This window comes from Dromiciops gliroides, chromosome 2 (genome assembly GCF_019393635.1).
Source record: "Dromiciops gliroides isolate mDroGli1 chromosome 2, mDroGli1.pri, whole genome shotgun sequence".
NCBI classification, from domain to species: Eukaryota; Metazoa; Chordata; class Mammalia; order Microbiotheria; family Microbiotheriidae; genus Dromiciops; species Dromiciops gliroides.
In genome coordinates, this window is record NC_057862.1 from 675072242 (window position 1) to 675090504 (window position 18263).

At 51.5% G+C, this 18263-nt stretch overlaps 1 protein-coding gene across 2 annotated transcripts; it reads right to left on the reverse strand.

The window, feature by feature from the left end:
- Positions 1-503: 503 nt before the first annotated feature.
- Positions 504-17277, reverse strand: CDC25B (cell division cycle 25B). Of its 2 annotated transcripts, XM_043989627.1 has the most exons (16): positions 16486-17277; positions 13720-13832; positions 12374-12425; positions 9023-9061; positions 8638-8674; positions 8051-8173; positions 7840-7959; positions 7593-7718; positions 6964-7044; positions 5929-6111; positions 5268-5363; positions 4047-4109; positions 3849-3947; positions 3236-3366; positions 2191-2302; positions 504-1819 (listed from the first exon to the last, which is right to left on the reverse strand). In XM_043989627.1, exons 1-16 carry the CDS (start codon positions 16698-16700, stop codon positions 1679-1681), a joined length of 1731 nt encoding a protein of 576 aa, XP_043845562.1. In that variant the 5' UTR covers positions 16701-17277; the 3' UTR covers positions 504-1678. The 2 variants fall into 2 exon arrangements, with proteins under 2 accessions (XP_043845562.1, XP_043845563.1); XM_043989628.1 differs by lacking the exons at positions 13720-13832; positions 16486-17277 and adding an exon at positions 12709-12949.
- Between the last annotated feature and the right edge of the window lie 986 nt (positions 17278-18263).

Consider the following 18263-nt stretch of genomic DNA (forward strand, 5'->3'; position numbering starts at 1 on the left):
TCATGGATAGGGTCACACAGACACAGACACACACAAACTCACGCTGGGTAGGATCCCTGTGACAGGTAGACAGATTAAGTGCTTTTCATGAGGGGGAGACTTCAACGTGGATGATCAACCCAGTAGAGAGGTCCCATCCGACCCTTAACAGCAGCTCAGGACCATGGGGGCAGGGGAGGGCTATTGATCTTCTCCAGCACACACAGGTAGGGAATTCACAGTAGTGCACACTGGGCAGCCTGGGGCCCAGCATCGTCATCTAAGCCAAGTCTCTCTCAGGGCATGTTGACGCCTGAATCTTGTCCACCTCTTTCCATGGTGCCTAGCTCTCTTATCTCCACCCAATTGTCCTTCAGGTCTGATCAAAGGGAACCCTCCCCCCCCCCCACAAGGCTCCTCCTTGCCCACAACACTACACCACACCCCAGTTGGGTTTAGAGACCCTGAACCCCAATCCCTCTCCAGGGGCAGGCCCAGCAGGCTACTACCAAATGGTCGAAAAAAAAAACAACTTGATACTGTGTAAGTTTATGAAGTGCTTTTTAAACAAATAAAAAAAAGACATTTTCCACCTCCCTCATACCTTAAAAAAAAAAATTTTTAAGACAGGAGTGTGCAGAGTGCCCCTTCTGGGAGTGGCAGAAGAAAGGTATCCTGGGCTTGTGGATGGCCCCTTTGACCCTTCTCCCTGGGATGGAAAATTCCATAGTCAAACAGCAGCAATGGCTCAAACGTGGCAGGGTGGGGTAGTATAACTCTCTTCAGGAGACTTTGTTTTTAGAAATGAAATGAAATGTCAACAGTCAGGAAAGGCAGTGGGGTGAAAGAGAACCCCTGAATCCTCTCATGCACATGGGGATGGCTTCCTCATGCCTGAAAGGCCCTGTCCTGGATCCCCACCCACCCAAGTACAATCTTTTATACGATTGGTATAACCAATGGGTTTTGGATTCAGGACAGCACAAACTCTAAATCTGAGAAAATAAACCCACGGGGAGGGGAGAAAAGATCTAAACTCCTTCGCCAAATGTTCCTTCGAGTGAGCTAGATCCCTTTTTCTCCCTGGAGGAGACCCCACTGGGCCTAAGCTGAAGTCAAACCAGGCTTCCTCTCGCCTTTCAAGCTCAAAACAAAAACTTGGCAAAGGGCCAACGGTGAAAAAGAAAAATACAAAAAAAAGTACAACACACAAAGCCCTAGCTAGGGGATGAGGAGCTGGGCAAGACGGGAGTGAAATCCTATGGGATTCCATGTCAGAAAACCTCTCCCAAGGGAGGAGCAGGGGTGGGGGGGCCAGCTGAGCACCTTTGAAGATCCAGGATGGTCCCAGCATCCACGATACATTCGGACACACAGAGTAGGCCGGTAGACATCAGAGTGGGTCTGAAGCCCCTGGGACTGGCACGGCGGGCAGCTGCCACCCACCACCAAGGCCACACAGCCTTGGTCGGACCCCTCGGTTCAAGTCCAACAAATAATTAAATAAATGGGTGAGAAGGGGACTTTTCCGCAGGAAAATTCGGAATTCGGAAAAGGGAAGAAGCCACGTCCAGGAACCAGGTCCCCCCACGTGGGTGTGGAAGCCTCATCGGTAGGAGGATCCCTAGAGAGTCAAGTGTGGCAGGTCTCCCAATAGCTGGGGAGATATGGGGCGTGGGGAAGGGGGAGGAAGCGCCCCTCAGAAGTCCTTCAAGCGGCTGTACATCTCTCGCTTGCTCCGTTCTCCTGACCAGGTGCGGCTCTTCAGGCGAAACCTCTTAAAGTCTTCCTTGAAGTCTTCGTGATTCATGGGCCGGTAATCCTGGGGCTCACAGAACGTCTGCAGGGTGGGAGGAAGCCAGCAACTCATCACCTAGTTAGTGCCTCCCCCCCTCTAGGCTTCCCTTCCCTTCATTCTGCGTTTCCCCCTCCCCTCCCCGCCCCGCCTTTAGCAGGTAAAATCTTGGGGGCAGGAACTATTTTCACATTTTCTTTGTGACCAGCATACAGTAAGTGCTTAACAAATGCTTGTTGGTTGGTGATTCTTCCTCCTCTGATTCTAACTAATTATATTTTGTTTTCTGAAGGATGGATAGGCTTGGGAGGATAAAGACCACTCGTTCCCCTGTTGGCCACCAGCCCTATGGCATAGCCGCCTGCTGCTGGTTACCCGGACCCAAAACATCAGAAGTTCCCACCAGAGGCCCTTACCGGGTACTGTGGGAAGAAGTCCTTGTAGCCTCCTTTGAGGATGTACATTTCGGGGTAGTACAGATTTGGGTAGTCATTGGCAGCTCTGTCTCTCTCTCTGATAAAGCGGCACCTGGGAAGACAAATCAGGGTAGAAGAATAGAAAGTTCAGGCATCGGACCAAATAGAGCTTCAAATGCCAGAGTCAACATTTGTAGCATTCTGGTAAGTGCACCAGGCTAAGGCTGAATACACCCTATGGCACAATGGAAAGCATCGGTATGGCATGGGGAGAGGGGGGCAGCTAGGAAGGCATGGATTGGAATCCATCTGCTGGCTGTGAGACACTGGCCAAGTCACTTAACTCCCCTGGGCCTCGGTTTCCTGACCTGAAAAATGAAGGGGGCTGGACTCCGTGGCCTCTCAGGCCCCTTTCAAACTCTATGTTTAAACTTGTGATCAAGTGCCTGGTACCTAGTAGGTGCTTAATAAACATTTACTGACTAACAAGGGTTCTAGGAGAAAAATTTCAACATAGCGTTCACCCATAAGATGCCGGACGGCAATAACAAATCGCTAACAACCACATAAATACTTTAAAGTTAACTTGAGGTGTGACGCAATTATTTCAACAGTTCTCTGCTAGAGGAAATTATTATCACTCCCCAATTTACAGAGGAAGAAACTGAGGCAGAGCTCACTTGTCAGCTCTCAGCACAGTGCCTGGAACAGAGTAGTGCTTCATAAATGTTTGTCGGGCAACTAGGTGGCACAGTGGATAGAGCACCGGCCCCGGATTCAGAAGGACCCGAGTTCAAATCCGACCTCAGACACTTAACACTTGCTAGCTGTGTGACTCTGGGCAAGTCACTTAACCCCAACTGCCCCACAAAAACAAAACAAAACATAAATGTTTGTCAACTAATTGATAGCAATGGGGGAGTCCCTTTTGTGTATGGGTTGGACTCCAAAAGCAGCTGAGACATTCCCAAAGGACAGACCACATGGAGCCCTCCCGACCCCCACCCCCACGGAGGGGGGAGATTGCTACCTGATTGACACTTACATTCGAGGCCCTCGCTCAGAGGAGAATTCACAGTGGAAAATAAGGATGAGCCTCTTGTCCACGCTGGGGAGAATAGGGTTCATCAGCAGAAAATTCTCTGCGTCTTGTTCCAGTGGAAGGTTTACTGCACCCTGGAGAAAGGACAAGTCGAATGCTTAGGTGAGGGGGGTTGGGCTGGGGGGTGGGGAAGGCCTCCAGGCTAGACACGCCCCCCCCCCCCCCACGGATTCAAGGCCACTTGACTTTTCCCTCTTTCAATTCCTTGTTTCTATCCTGAGGTGTCTCCCCCCTCACCCCATTTTACAGATAAGGAAACTGAGGCTCAGGGAAGTTAAGTGACTTGCCCAGCCTCACGAGTATCCGAGGCAAGATTCAAACCTTTCCTGACTCCCCAGTGCGGTGCTCTACCCACAGCACCACACTGCCCGGTTTAGCAGGTACCCGGCCATCGGTGATTGCGCCTTTCCCTCCCCCTACACACACATCTTGCCACCTTTTCCCCGAGCTTGTTACTTTATCTCACAGCAGGGAAGCGGCTGCCCCTCATTCATGCCATAAAGGGGGTGTCCCTCTCCCTCTCCCTGAGGAGCAGCCTCCCAGCAAGTCCACTTACCTTGATGTGACCACCGTCAAATTCATAGGGATATCTGCAGTCCAGGATGACACATTTCTCAACAATATTGCTAAACTTCCCGGTTAACACGGCCACCATCTGTGAGAGTGTCAAGAGAAGAAAGGGGTGTCACTTCAGAGGATAGGGACTCTCCCTTCCCCACCCCTCTACTTCACACACCCCAGGCCTTCTACTCACTGTCTCCGGAGATATGTATTTAAGGTCTTGGTGGCGTCCCTCTATTGTCTGCAGGAGAAATGCCTGAAAGAACAGAAGGGGAGGAGAGGAGCGTGAGGCCACATCACTATTGCTGAAGATGAGCAGGGGTCAGTCCTGTTTTCCAAAGAGATCAGCTCTTGAGTCTTCTTTCTTTCTTTTTTTTGTGGGACTTGCCCAGGGTCACACGGCTAGTGTCAAGTGTCTGAGGCTGGATTTGAACCCCGGTCCTCCTGAATCCAGGGCCGGTACTTTATCCACCGTGCCACCTAGCTGCCCCCTCTTGAGTCTTCTCGATGCAAACACCAAGGCTTGCCCTTCTTGTTTCTGCAGTTACCGGCTCTCTTTTTATTAGAGGGCTAGCTATGATTTCTGCCACTCTGGAAGGGAAGGTGGGGAAAGATCCCCAACCAGTCAACGCCAGGCCAGGCTCCTGATCTAAAGGATCCATCTTGTGGGAAGGAGGTTGATGTGTGCTCCCTGGTGCCACAGGGGCAAGGCTGGGGGGAAATGGGGGCAGGAGATGCAGAAGGAGGAAGGCAGAAAGAACACTTCCTAGTAGACTCCAAAGAACTCTACTGTACAATGGGAAAGGGGTAGCTAGGTAGTGCAGCGCTGGATAGAGTGCCAGGCCTGGAGTCAGGAAGACTCCTCTTCCCGAGTTCAAATCTGGCCTCAGACACTTACTGGCTGTGTGTCCCTGGGCAAGTCCCTTCACCCTATTTGCCCCAGTCTCCTCATCTGTAAAATGAGCTAGAGAAGGGAATGGCAAAACCACTCCGGTATCTTTGTCAAGTCACAGAAGAATTGTACATGACAACAAAAGAATTTTGGACCTGGAGTCAAAACTTGTGTCCAAGGGGCAGCTAGGTGGCACAGTGGATAGAGCACCAGCTCTGGATTTAGGAGGACCTGAGTTCAAATCCGGCCTCAGACACTTAACACTTACTAGCTGTGTGACCCTGGGCAAGTCACTTAACCCCAATTGTCTCACCAAAAAAAAAAGAAAGAATGTGATCTCCTTGTAAGTGGTCATTGATCCATTCTTTGTTGTTCTCTCCCCAGCACCTAACACAGCAATGCCAGGTTCACAGTGAGATGCACAAGAAATGCTTGTGGACTGATCCTATGCCCGAGGAGTGCCAGCTCTTAGCCAGCCCTCCGGTCTCTACCTTCACAGGCTACCCTTCCTCCTGATGATACCTTCGAGTAATCCCCAATCAGCTCTCTGGGGTCATTGTCCAAGATGGTCTCAATTTCATCATGACATAAAGACTTGGAACGGAGGAGTCGAGGTTTCTGCGAAGGAAAGGGAAGAGGTTGAGGCATCGAGCGAGGATGACGGGAGGATGGGGGAGAGGTGACGGCCAGCTTCTCTCTCTGGCACAAACATCTGCTTCCTTCCTGTTTCCCCCCCACCCCACCCCCCGGGGAAGGCTGGGGTTGGCCCCCCGGATGCTGTTGTGTTTTGCTGATGTGGCTAGACCTCTATTTCAGCAGCAGCAAAGACAGATCTGAAGTGGCGGGGGCAGGGGAGGAATCAAATCTTAGGGCAGAAGAACCAGCTGATTTAAAAAACAAAAAGGGGGCAGCAGCTAGGTGTCGCAGTGGATAAAGCACTGGGCCTGGATTCAGGAGGACCTGAGTTCAAATCTGGCCTCAGACACTCGACACTAGCTTTGTGACCCTGGACAAGTCACTTAACCGTCATCCCCGCCCCCCCCCCCAAAAAAGAAAAAACACAACAAAACAAAAACCATCACCTGCCTATGTCCACTCCTAATTGGACTGGAAGCTTGTGAAGGCAGGTACTTGTCGACTGACTGACTGACTGATCCCCTCCCAGCCTTGGGAGCCAACTCACCGGCTCTTCTTCTGTCTCCTCCTGGGCAGTGGTTGGGATGGTCACGCTCTTCCTGCGCTTGTTCTTAACTGGTGTGTCCTTGTCCCGCGGCCGCTCCAGTCGCTTTAGGACTGGCCGGATGGAGCTGTTGGGCATGGATGGAGAGCGGAAGAGCCTGCGGCACTTGCTGTGCATGACTAAAGACTGGAGAGGGAGGAGGAGGAGAGACACAAGACAAGGCAACCATGACCTTTCGAGAGTAGAGTATAAACTCGTAAGCCCTCACAACAGCCCTACAGAGGATGTAGGTACTCTACGTCTTAAACCCATTTTATGGAGTAGGAAATTGAGGCAGGTATTAAATCATTTAACAGCTAAAAATAACGGCTAGCATCTATAGAGCCATTTATAGGTTTGCAAAGCACTTTACACGTTATCCATTATTATTCCCATTTTTTACAATGAGGAAGGCAAGTTTGGAAAAAAGGCTGCGTAACTTGCCCAGAGACGCATAGCTAATAATTCTGAGGTAGGATTCAAAACTCAGCTTTCTAATTCTATATCCAACACTATTCACCGAGTCACCTAGCCTGAAAGTTACAATTCAAGATGGGACCCCAAATCGAGGACTCCTTGTTTTCATAATAACACTGTCTCAAGGTCAAGGCAGTTAATTTCAAGCATGTGTTCACTAAAAAGTTAGAACAGTACCCAAAGACCAAACCTCTCAGAGGCCGGTCAATTCATAACAAAATAAGTGTTTTGGGCCACAGACTAACTTCTCTCTCTCCTGCCCCTGGCTGTAGGTGTTCTTGGTCATATGTAGCTTGTGATGGCTCTAAAGGAGGTGGGGGGCAGAATGGATCTGGAGTCAGGAAGCCCAAGTTTGAATCCTGCTTTCCTGTTTCAGATACTTAACTAGCTGTGTGACCCTGAGCAAGTCACTTAACTTCTGCCTCATTTTCCTCATCAAATGAGAGTTGTACTCTGCTCTGAGTCTGTGATCCATCCCCTGCAGCCCAGGCTCCAAGCCCATCCTTACTGAAAAAATCATACCTGTTCACTTTCTTCCTCTTCTTTCTTGACCAAGGGAGCACTTATTAGGCTTTCCATCCCTGGGGGAACCTCTTCCTCATTCTGTGAGAAATTAAAATAAAAGGTTTCTTATAGATAGGTCAAAGACAGAATGAAACGAATGATGCAAGGAGGAGACAAGCCTTTCTCATCTCCATGATCAGCCAATAATCCCCGGACAAAGTGCTCTCCCTCATGCCTTCCAAGACTCTTGACTCTGACAACTCGCACTTGGCGGTCTCACAGCCAGTGCACTTATTGAAATGTAAAGCACCAATTGCAGCCAAACTGGCTGGCTTGGCAGGGGGGCTTCCTGGATATGAACCCCACTTCTCCCAGAAGGCCTGGCTGTTTGGTGGGGGATGGTGTGGAGATTCCAGCGGGCCAGAACGAAAGGTCAAGCCATGAAGTTCACAGTGCCCCTTGTCCGCTTTTCCTTTTCATGATGACCAATTACCTGCTCTTCCGAGACTCACTGGAAGCCTCCTTTGCCTCAAATTCTTCTTCAAACCTCGACATGAGCTCATAGTCCTCTTCCCCAGGTTCTGAGTTCACCTCCCCATGGGTTTCCTAGGAGGGGCTGGGAGGACTGGCCTAGCAGGGCCTCTTACCTTCAGGTCATCTTCTAGGATGTCCATAAAGCCGTCATCTCCATCATCACTTGTAGAGGTGGGCTTCATGGAGAAGCGGCGTAGGGGCAGGGGACACAGGTCTTCCTTCTCCCCGGGAGAGAAACACTGGATAGACAGAGGTAAGGAAAGGTCGTGGGGGTGGACCCCTTCCCACCTCCCTGCTGTAGCTCAATAACTGGAATAGCTACGCCTCTATTTTAGGACTCGCCGGGAGCTCCTTACATACCATCAGATCGGGGGCTGAGTTTGGCCTCTGGGCAAAAGCCTCCCTCCGGCTGGCCCATTCGGCAGCGGTGGACCGGCTGTGCCCCGCTGGTCTGGAGGGCATCTTGAAGACAAATCCTTCCTGCGGGAGAAATTCCATCAAATCACACCACCAGGGGATGGCACTGCATCCCTGCTCCCCCCCGCCGCTCCCCCAGGAGCCCCCAGCTCACGTTCTCCTTGTCTTCTCTGCTACCCACATCCAGCTGGATGTCACCCTCGCTCTTCCGGGGCATGTCCAGGGCCCTGGAGTTGGTGATATTCCTTAAGGCTGGGCTGGATCCCAGGAGTTTCATCTGACAAGGGAGAAAGAAGCAGGAAGGAGGTTTAGGGTCAATTCTTAAGGCACCTCTGTACTGATTCTAGAGGTCCTGGCCAATTTCGCTCTCCCTAACGAGTGACCCCCCAAGCCCTCCTCCAGTGACTCAGTGGCCCTCCCTGAGCTCACCCAGCCCTCTCAGTACATGCATTTTTTTTTTTGGATCCTGTGTGGCCCCTCCCTTTGGTTGGCATGGCTGGGCGGTGGAGCCATGTCTGGGACTCCAGGTCAGGACCGGAGCTGAGCTGAAGAGAGAGGGCCACAGTCCCCACTATTCTTCAGGGGTCTGTGGCCTCCAGCGGCCAAGGCCGCCTGCCCCCTCCAAGAAAAGGATTGCACAGGCTGGAGTGAAATCCACACGCTTCTTGCCCTCCCCCACCCGGCCAGGGAGGCCCAGACAAGCCACACTCTCATTCTGCAACCACAAAAGGGGAAACTTACGGGCAAAGATTGGAAGCGTCGGATGGGAAGTCTCTCTCTGCCAGAGAAAGGGACAGAGAAGGAAGGTGAGCAGAGATGGCTAAAACGGACGTGGACATCCCACCCTTCCTGTGACTCAATCTGCAGAAAAGATGCCCTCTCTGACCCCCCTCCTCTGGGCTCCCTAGGCCCCTGTAGGCACCTAACACCAGTAGGAGGGGAAACCTGAGACAAACGGGTGGGTAGCCCCGAGTTCCAGTCCACAGGCTGTGTGACCTTGGGCCAGTCACTCCCCCCAGTTACAGAGCACGTATTAAGATCTGCATTGAGGGGAAGTTCCCCAGACTGATAAAGAGACTCCAGTAAGGTGCTCGCCCTAAACAGACAAAGGGCTAGGAATACTCACTCTCGAACTTGGCCAGCCTCTTGGATTGCCTGCTGAAATCTGTAAGAATCCAAACAGATTTTGAATCACCAGGGATGAAGAGAAAAATTAGGACGAGTCCCTCCCAGAGAGACTAAGGGGTTCTGGGCTAGCAGCTAGGAGAGGTAGGAAAAAGCCCTCAGGAAACCTCAAGGTCAAGTTCTTGCTATCAGTGACCCCGGCAAGCATTTTAACCTTTGTTAGCCATAGTGAGGATGATCATAGCATTCACCTCCCCAGGTTGTTGTGAGGATCAAATGAGATAATGGGAAGTCCTCAGCAAATGTCAGAGAACTACAGTGTTGCTCATTACACATTCCAGGCATCTCACCACATTCTGCCCTTGCCCAGACAACCTCTGGGATGCTATGCTGTGTTCTGGGCAGAAATCAGAGACAACGGCCGCCCCGGGAAGGAGCCAGGGTTAGAGCCTAGGAGAGGGGCTAGCCACGGAGACGTGAAGAAGGGTCAGGCCGGTTGTTTGGCCCCACACACTGGATAGGAGCTGCTGATAGTCAGGCTTAATCCTGTTAGAAGTTGAATGGGGAAAAAAAATCCTTGGGGGCACCTAGGTGATACAGTGAATAAAGTGTCAGCCCTGGATTCAGGAGGAACTGAGTTCAAATCAGGCCTCAGACACTTGACACTTACTAGCTGTGTGACCCTGGGCAAGTCACTTAACCCTCATTGCCCTGCCCCCCAAAAAAGCAGTTGAATGGGCTGCTCCTACAGGTAGTGGATTCCTCTTCACTTTAAGAGAAGGGCTAGGGGCAGCTAGGTAGCACAGTGGATAAAGCACTGGCCCTGGATTCAGGAGGACCTGTGTTCAAATCCAGCCTCAGACACTTGACACTTACTATCTGTGCCCTGCCCCCCCCCAAAAAAAAGAGAAAGGCTAGAGGACCAACTGTGTGATATGATGTAAGGGGTCCAGGGGGACTCAGGAATGAGTGAGGCAGTTTCCTCATCTGTAAAATGGGTGGGTGGGTCTTAGGAGCTATGATCTTGCTTACTGGCTGATGACAGATAGGCAGCTTTAGCAAAGATTCATTGTTGGACCTAAATTCAAATCTAGCCTCAGATACATTAGCTTGTGATCCTGGGCAAGTTATTTGACCTCTCTCAGCCTCTGTTTTTCTCATGTGTAAAATCAGGCATCAGGTAGGTGACCCAGTGGATAACGTGCCAGCCCTGGAGTCAGGAGGACCTGAGTTCAAATCCAGTCTCAGACACTAGCTGTGTAACCCTGTTTGCCTCAGTGTCCTCATCTGTAAAATGAGAAGGAAGTGGCAAACCACTTTGCCAAGAAAACCCCAAATAGGGTCACGGAGAGTCAGACACAACTGAAATGACTAAACAACCACCAAATAGGGATAATAATTGCACCTATTTCAAAGGGTTGTTGTAAAGGTCAAATATGATGGGAGATACAAAAAGCACCTTGCAAACTTTGTTCTATGGGCTGGCTCTCTGGGAGAGTGGCGGGGAGAAACTCAGGGGGAAGTCTAGGCAAACACAAAATCTGTCAATTAAATTTTTTTTAATTAAAAAAGCCCTTTATAAAATATTATGTTAACTATTTTGGGAAGAGACAGTCTCTTTAAACAGGGCTAATTATCCATCTTAGCCTTTCTCCCCATCTCTTGGCCCATTTCTTCTTCCTTCATCTGTGTTCTCTCTTCAGCTGGCCCCCAAAGTAGCCGCAGAATACTGGTTTGAATTGGCCCTCAAAGACCCAGGTGGAAAGGAAAGGTGAGACAGGGAGCTGTTCTACACTCAAGGCAGGGAGAGCGGTGATTAAATTCCTTGGCCTGTGCTGTGCTGGGAGGTGGGGATGGTATTAGGACCTGGCACGAGAATGCAAGAATGGGGATTTTTTTTCCCCTTCAGGTTGAGAGGGAAAGTAAGGAAGGCCTGGGGGGGGTGTTTCTAAAGGTTGCCCCTGAATGAAGGCTGCAGAGAAAGGAAGCAGGCATTGCTGGGGCTTGGGGGCAGGGTCTCAGAAGCTACATCTCCAGGGCAACCAGACCTGCTTCCCCAGCCTTCCACCTGTATGCAAATGAGGACAGCTGGGCCCCTGCCACGCTGTGCCAGATGGGCTTCCATAAAAAGGCATCCGGAGAGGACTGGGTCCTGGCAGCTGCCCCGATGAATGCCCCCTTCCCAGGGGGGGGCGGGGTAGAAAGTGTGCCGAGACAACAATGAGGGCGGGCAGAGGTCCTTCCAGATTCCTGGGCACCCAGAGTGCTCAGAGGGCCCCAGCAGCCCCCTCAAAACCCCAAACTAAAACAATGCAAGGACTCTTGTGTAACCCTTCACCTGACTGCCACCCCGCCCATCCCTTCTCCCAGAAGGAGGGAGAATCTGTCTTTTTTTCTCTCCAATGGAATTCCCCCCCTCTCTTATCCCTGGGTCCCGCCCCTCAGAGCCTTTCAGGAAGGCAGAAGAATCCTGACAGATGTGCCTTTACAAGTTCCCTGGGGGAGGGTTCTTTGAAGGACCACCCCCTTAGCGTGGCCTCTGAGGACCACCTGCCCCTGCTGGGCTATTGTGACTGCCTCTGCCCCCCCCCAACACACACACACACACACACACACACACACACACACACACACATGCACACGCCCTGCTTGTCTGAGAAAAAGCAACTGTCAAGACAGGTGCAGAGATGGGGCGAGCCTGTGCGGGGTTTGAGGTTACACAGGCCCTGGGGCAGGGAATAGATCTCCTTCCTGAACCTATTTTCTGGGCACACCCCCACCCAATATTGTCTTCATTCCCCTCCCCCATATTTCTGCCCTTTTCTGCTAACTAACCTGGGAGCCCTTTTTTTTTTTTTTTGAGGGTGGGGGGGAGACCAAACACTTCCTGTTGCCTGTAAAAAGGCCTGGGCCTTCTCCCCACCCTGCTGTTTCCTGTTTTTAAATAAAGTCTAAGGTCAAGCTTGGCATATTCCCCCTAAGGCAGAGTCAATGAGGGCATTAGCCTGCCTAAAACACCAACCAGGACCCAGATTGTGGGGGAAGGGCAGGGAGGTCAAAGCAGGATGGGTCTGGAGCTTTGCCCTGGGCGGGGAGGGGTGGTGGCCTCCTTCAATCTCCCTCCCAAACCACCAGGGGAACAGCTGAGCTGGACCAGCTGCCTGGCTCTTCAAATACTGAGAGAACAGCTCTCATGTGTCCCCCACCCACTGCCTTCCCTAGCCTACAGACAGACAGACAGAAAGAGACAGAGGGTTTCATCACTCTCCCTTCTCTGAAAAATGTGGTGCCCCCCCTCCCCAAATCCTAATGCAATATTTGAGCTAGATAAGGAAAGGTTATTTCTACTTACACGTGGTCCACTGCCTGGGGGTCCATGGGGCTTGGTGAATCCATGGAAAGACCTAGGATGGAGAGAAGATCAAAGCTTAGCATCATCACCAGATGGGTGCCTTATGGGGGCTGGGGGAGGTTGGGATGGGGGACTGAAGCTGAGACTGCCCCTTCTTCCTCCCCAGGTGACCTCGGTGAAATCACTTAACATGTCTGGGCTTTAGTTTCCCTATCTGTAAAAGGGAGCTGGATTAAATGAATGGCCTTTGAGATCTCTTCCAGTTGCAGAGGAATATTTTCTTTCCATGGGGCGGTCTGGGAGAAGGGAAGATCATTCTGGGAGCCAAGACATACCCTCTCGGTCACCTCCTCATTCTTCCATGACATTCAATTCTCTACAAGGCCACCCTCCTTTCTGGGCAGTGTAAGCCAGAGGAAAAAACCGTAAGTGGAGAAAAATTCTTCCATCCAGGCCGCACGGTGTCAGGGAAAAGCCCGCTTGAGGACCTAGCTCGCTCTCTCTCAGCTACGCAATCATTACAAGACACCAAATCTCTCATTCTCCTATTTGAAAAGTGGGGAAGAGGCTGACACTCTTGAACCGTAGGGCTGTTGGAAGAAGTGCTACAGAAAAGCGAGTCTTTTTTAGAGTCTGAAACTGAGAAATCTTGTTGTTTAATTTTTGTCTTAAAAAAAAAAAAAGACAAACCAAGGGTGTGTGTGTGTGTGTGTGTGTGTGGAGGGGGAGGTAGTGGGAATCTGCTCTGCAGACAGTCATCCTAAGTCCTGGTTCAAAAAAAATAGCATTGATCCATAAAGGAACACTCCAATCTCCCTAAAGGGCAAAAATAGAAAAGCTACTCATATATATTACTCTTGGGGAGAAGGCTGGTGAGGTCAAGGAAGGCGCTGGACCCTGCTGCCCCTCACTTCAGAAAACTCAAAGTGACTAAATCTATAGAACACCGGGCTGGGGACCAGGGAGGGATACACTTGTTAAGACCCATAGAATCCTTATCTTAATGGGGGTTTTATAAGCTAACTACATTCTTCAGAGCCAAGATTTGAACCCAGGTCCAAAAACTGGGCACTTTCCATCCACCATAGCGTGCATGCTGCCTCCCACAGAATCTGAGCTCAAATTCCCATTCTCTACAAAGATGTGACTTCAGGAAAGCAGTTTTGTTTCTATGAGCCTCAGTTTCTCCCTCTATAAAAAGGTGGTCCAGGAGTTCCAGCCACCTGCCTACAGTCCCCAAGGTCTCCTGGCCCTTTAGGTATCTGAGGTCTGCCTGTCCAGACATTGCCATGAGGACCACCCCACCCCCGTTTCTCCTTCCTTCCAGGGCCACCTGCATCCCTCACCTGCATCTGAAAATTCTGATGAATCTGAGGCCTCAGACGACAAGGACTCCCTGGATAGTGAAACAATTCTGCTGCGGAAGGTCAGACTGTGCTTTTTCCTCTTCGGGGTCTCACTGTCAAACAAGAAGAAAGGCACCTGGTCAGAGGGGGAAGCGTCCATTTCTCTCAGTCTCAGGAGCTGTCACCCTAGTCCTATAAGGCACAGGATGTGCCCCCCCACTCCCCAATTTGGAGTTCTTGGTCCTTAGACCAGTGGAAGGCAACAAGGACCAAGGCCTTGGGTTCAAATCTTATCTCCACCTTTGTGACCTCAGATAAGTCATTTCCCTTCCCCAGGACTTAGCTTCCTCATCTAGAAAATAAGAGAATTAGATTAGACCTGGGGAGGGGGTCTTAACCTCTTTTATGCCCTGGGCCATCTAAGGAAGCCTAAGAGACCCTTTTAAATGTTTTTAAATGAATAAAACAAGGGGCAGCTAGGTGGTGCAATGGATAGAGCACCGGCCCTGGAGTCAGGAGCACCTGAGTTCAAATCCGGCCTCAGACACTTAACACTTACTAGCTGTGTGACCCTGGGCAAGTCACTTAACCCCAATTGCCTCACTTAAAAAAAAAAAAAAGTAAATGAATAAAACAGAGAATAGGAATGATACTGAAGACCTTTGAGGGTCCCTCTGATTCTAGAAATGAGGTCCTCGTTTCTTCCATCGGGCAGGGCTTACTCTGAGCTGGGCACTTCCCCTTATCTCTAAGACTCCTCCTCTTACACGGTCATGACAATTACAGGACCTTCCTCAAGGCAGAGAAGGCCTGATCAGCAAAGTGACTTCAGGGAGAGCCAGTCTAAAGTCTAGGGCCAAGTTTGGAGCCCAGAGGAAAGCCCAGCCCAGTGAAATAAGAAGAAAATAGAGCTGGGGAGTCAGGATACTGGATTCCAGTTCTAGCTCAGTCAATAACTCATTGTGCTACCTTGGGGAGGCCCTTCCTGTTTCCACATCTGTACAGTGAAGAATTTTGAGTAGATGACTCCTAAAAGTGCCTTCTCGCTGTAACCTCCAACAGTGACCCTCCTAGGAATAAAAATGAACCTCATCCAAGTTGGAGTGCTACGAAGCAGTCAACAAGTATTCATTCATTCATTCAGCTACCAGGCTGCCAGGTACTGTGCTTGCTCACCATTCTCTTAGGGAACTGAGAAAATCAATAGTGAAACCATTTTAACCCCAACACCCCCTCCAGCCTCACCCACCAGCCCTAGCCCCAGCATCAATCCAGGAATGAAGATCAGGGAAGGGGAGATTGGGAGAGGAGGTGGAAAAAGAACATAGTCTCTACCTCCCAGGTGCTGTCATGTCTCTAGGTTAGCTGGGGGTAGGGCAAGGATGCCTGAGCCCAGGGATCCAATCACGGGCAACTCTCATTTTCAAGTCCTATTCCTTACCTCTAATCAAGCCCCTCAGAACTTCACCCCAAGAATTCAGTTCCAATTTTAAAGTACCTACCATGAATTAGGTATTTTTACAACACCCCTCCCTCAAAAAAACCCCCTCAGTTCCTACACTCCCCGCCCCCAGCAACTTCCATTCTAGAAAAGCTATAGCACTATAGCTTTTTACTCCAAGTATGGAATTATTAGAAAATACAAGCCTAGCAGAATGCATTCTGACTGGAAATCTTAAATCCTGGGTTCGAATTCTAAACAGCCACTAATAAAGTGAGTGATTCAGTGAAAGTCAGTTCTCTCCTTTATAAACTTGCTCACAGTAGGCATTTCATATAGGTTTAGAACAAGTGACGAGATGATCATGGTCTCTTTCAGTTTTAGGGACGGAGAGAAGCGGTGTGGTTAAATAAAAAAGAAACATTCAAGTCTCAAGTTCAAATGCTTATCTTTGCCACGGATTACCTGTGTGACCGGGTGCAATGGCTTAACCTCTCTGGGCCCCAAGCAAGAAGGAGTTGGGACTAGACAAGCAACTCTAATTCTGGTCTAAGCCTTTAAGTCCCAAAGCATGGGATTGCTACTCAATTCCACAGCCTTCTTCCAAAAACCTTACCCCGGGTTCTCCGGCCAAAATGGCTGCGTTCTAGTAGGTTCACAGCTGAAACTAAGACACTACCCCGGATTATTGCAGATAATTCCCCTCCCGGTCTGCAAACCCTATTCTGAAGTCAGGGAGATAATTGCTGGAGTCCATTAGGAAGGTGATAACATCTAAGAGATAGTGAGAGGAAGAAGCCCAAGAAAGTCTAAAGGGGGCAGCAGGTCTCCGGAGGCAGAGTCTAGAGCTTGGATGGTGCCTTGGTGAGCCTTAAACCCAACCTCGTGCCTTAAGTCACAGATGAGGAAAAATGAGGCTCGGAGAGGCGTCTGGCCCAAGTCCGATAGGAATTGCGCCTTTGCCAAACTCACGGGGAGCAAGGTTCTCAACCCATCCGGATGCTCATTGAGCCTTGGGTGGCCTCTGCTCTAATCTTCTTTCCCTCCCTAAGCCAGCACGCCTGGGTCCCAAAGTGCAATGGAACCGCCACGGAACTGGAAGCAGAACCCCCCCCCCCAAATCACACACACCTGGGCAAAATGCCGCCTCCTTAATCCTACAGGTCTCCCCAAATGGGTGCTTACACATGCAGTTAGCAAGACTATATTAAGGTTGCTCTAAGCCACCCTTCCTCTCCAAACCCCATCCCCCTCTCCCCCACAACTTTTATTGGGGACACCATCCCTCCCACCCCGCCCCATCTCCAGAATGCCAGTGTCCTTACCTCCCTAGTCCGGTGAGGTCGCTCATCGTTCGCGTGAGCGTGGTGACTGGGGAGGAGGAGGCCACGGGGTCTGGGGAATTGAAGAGCCCCCGGACCGTGGGCTGCAGCAGTCCGGCGACCAGGCGAGTTGGCCGCGGGGCCCCAAGCCCCTCCCGGCATCCGGGGCTGCGGTCTGACTCCGGGGGGGCATCCCAGAGAGGCGGCTGCTGCTCCATAATCGTGGCTGGAGGTGGGGTGGGGGAAAAGGGGCAGAAAGCCAGCCACTCCAAAGGAAGAAGAAAGAAGGGAAGGAAAGGCGAGAAGCCGGGCCCGGGCTGGCTGGGCTCCGCGCGGCTCCGCGCAGCCCAGAAGGCGAGTCCAGATGCGCCAGAGGCTGGAACGCCGGCGAGGCGCCTCCTACCCCCCAGGATAAAGGAGGCTGAAATTGCAACAGTGCAAAAGACGAGACAATGCGGCCGGCGTTGGGCGGCCGGGGAGGGGAGGAGGGAGGCTGGCGTGGCGCGAGGGCGCACAGGCGCTGGGGCGCGAGGCTGCACGGATGCCCGAGCCCCCGGAGGGCAGCGGGAGACAACTGGGGCCGGGGGGAAGAGGCGGGACGGCGGGAGAGGAGGAGGAGGAGAAAAGAAAGGAAAAGGAGGAAGAAGAGGAGGAGGAGGAGAGGAGGAGGAGGAAAGGGAGGAAGAGGAGGAGGAGAAGGAGGAAAAAGAGGAAGAGGGACAGAGGGACAGAGGGAGCAGAAGACGTCAGACCGCCGGGTTCCTACCAGCTGCGCAGCGCTGTGCTCGCCCCCAACCCGGCCTCCTACTATTTATATTCGAAAAATAACAGCGGCCCCGCTGCGAACCGGCAGCCAATGGGCGCCGGGGGCGGGGGCCGGCCTTCAGTGGAAGGCGGGGTGGGGTGGGGTGGGGGGGCACCCATAGCGGGAGGGCTGTCCCGGAGTGCAAACCCTGACTGTGCGTCCCGGGAGGTGCGAGATCTAAGAGTTCGCCCCCGGGGGGTGGGGCCCAGACCTTAATTCCTTGGATTTGGGGGAAGTGTGGGCTGGGATGCTGCGCTCAGGCTGCGCACTGGCCCCCGCCACGTGTGCCAGCCCCTGCCAGTGTTCCCGGGCTGGCTTCCCCGTTTGCAAGGATCAGCTGGCTTCTACGGGGTGTGGGGCTCCCCAGAGAGGGCGGGAGAAGGGGTGGTTTTTAAAACTCAGCCCCTTTTTCTTCCCCTATCTCCTCCTCCTCTTCCTCCTACAGTCGTGCCCTGCTCAAAAGTGGAAAGACGATAGGGCAGAGGGGCACCTAGAACCCCAGGCCGCCCAGGCCAGCCTTAGCTTGCTATTGTGACATCCGTTCGAGAAGCCCCCATCCCCATGCCCGCAGCTGCTGGATGCAACCCAAGATGGAAGTCACCAGGAGTCGCCTTCCTTCTTCCCTCCTCCCCCCTTCCCCTAAAGACTTGGCAGCCCTTTCTGCGGACTTACTAATAACAATAATATTAACCCTTACTAACAATATAACAGCTCCCCACCTCCAGGCTTAGCCAGACCATAGGCTAGCACCTTTCTCCTTTATTCATTTTTTTTAAAGGAAAGAAAACAGAAAGACCCCCAGAATTTGATATTTTGAAACGATCCACCCTGTCCCTAAAACGATCTGAGGGAAGGAAAATGAAATGGATGGGGTAATCTCTGCTGTTTGGATTTAAATTGATGCCGGCTAAATCCGTTGGCTTGGCTTTGGGCTAGGCAGCAAAGAAAGGGAGCATCCTTTTACCTAGCACTCTGC

Coding starts and splice junctions, on each gene's coding strand:
- CDC25B (XM_043989627.1), bottom strand. CDS start 16,700: ATGGAGCAGCAGCCGCCTCTCTGGGATGCCCCCCCGGAGTCAGACCGC. Junction 7,960..8,050: donor GCAGAGAAGACAAGGAGAAC/GTGAGCTGGGGG, acceptor TTTCTCCCGCAG/GAAGGATTTGTCTTCAAGAT. Junction 6,112..6,963: donor AAGAGGAAGAAAGTGAACAG/GTATGATTTTTT, acceptor CTCCCTCTCCAG/TCTTTAGTCATGCACAGCAA.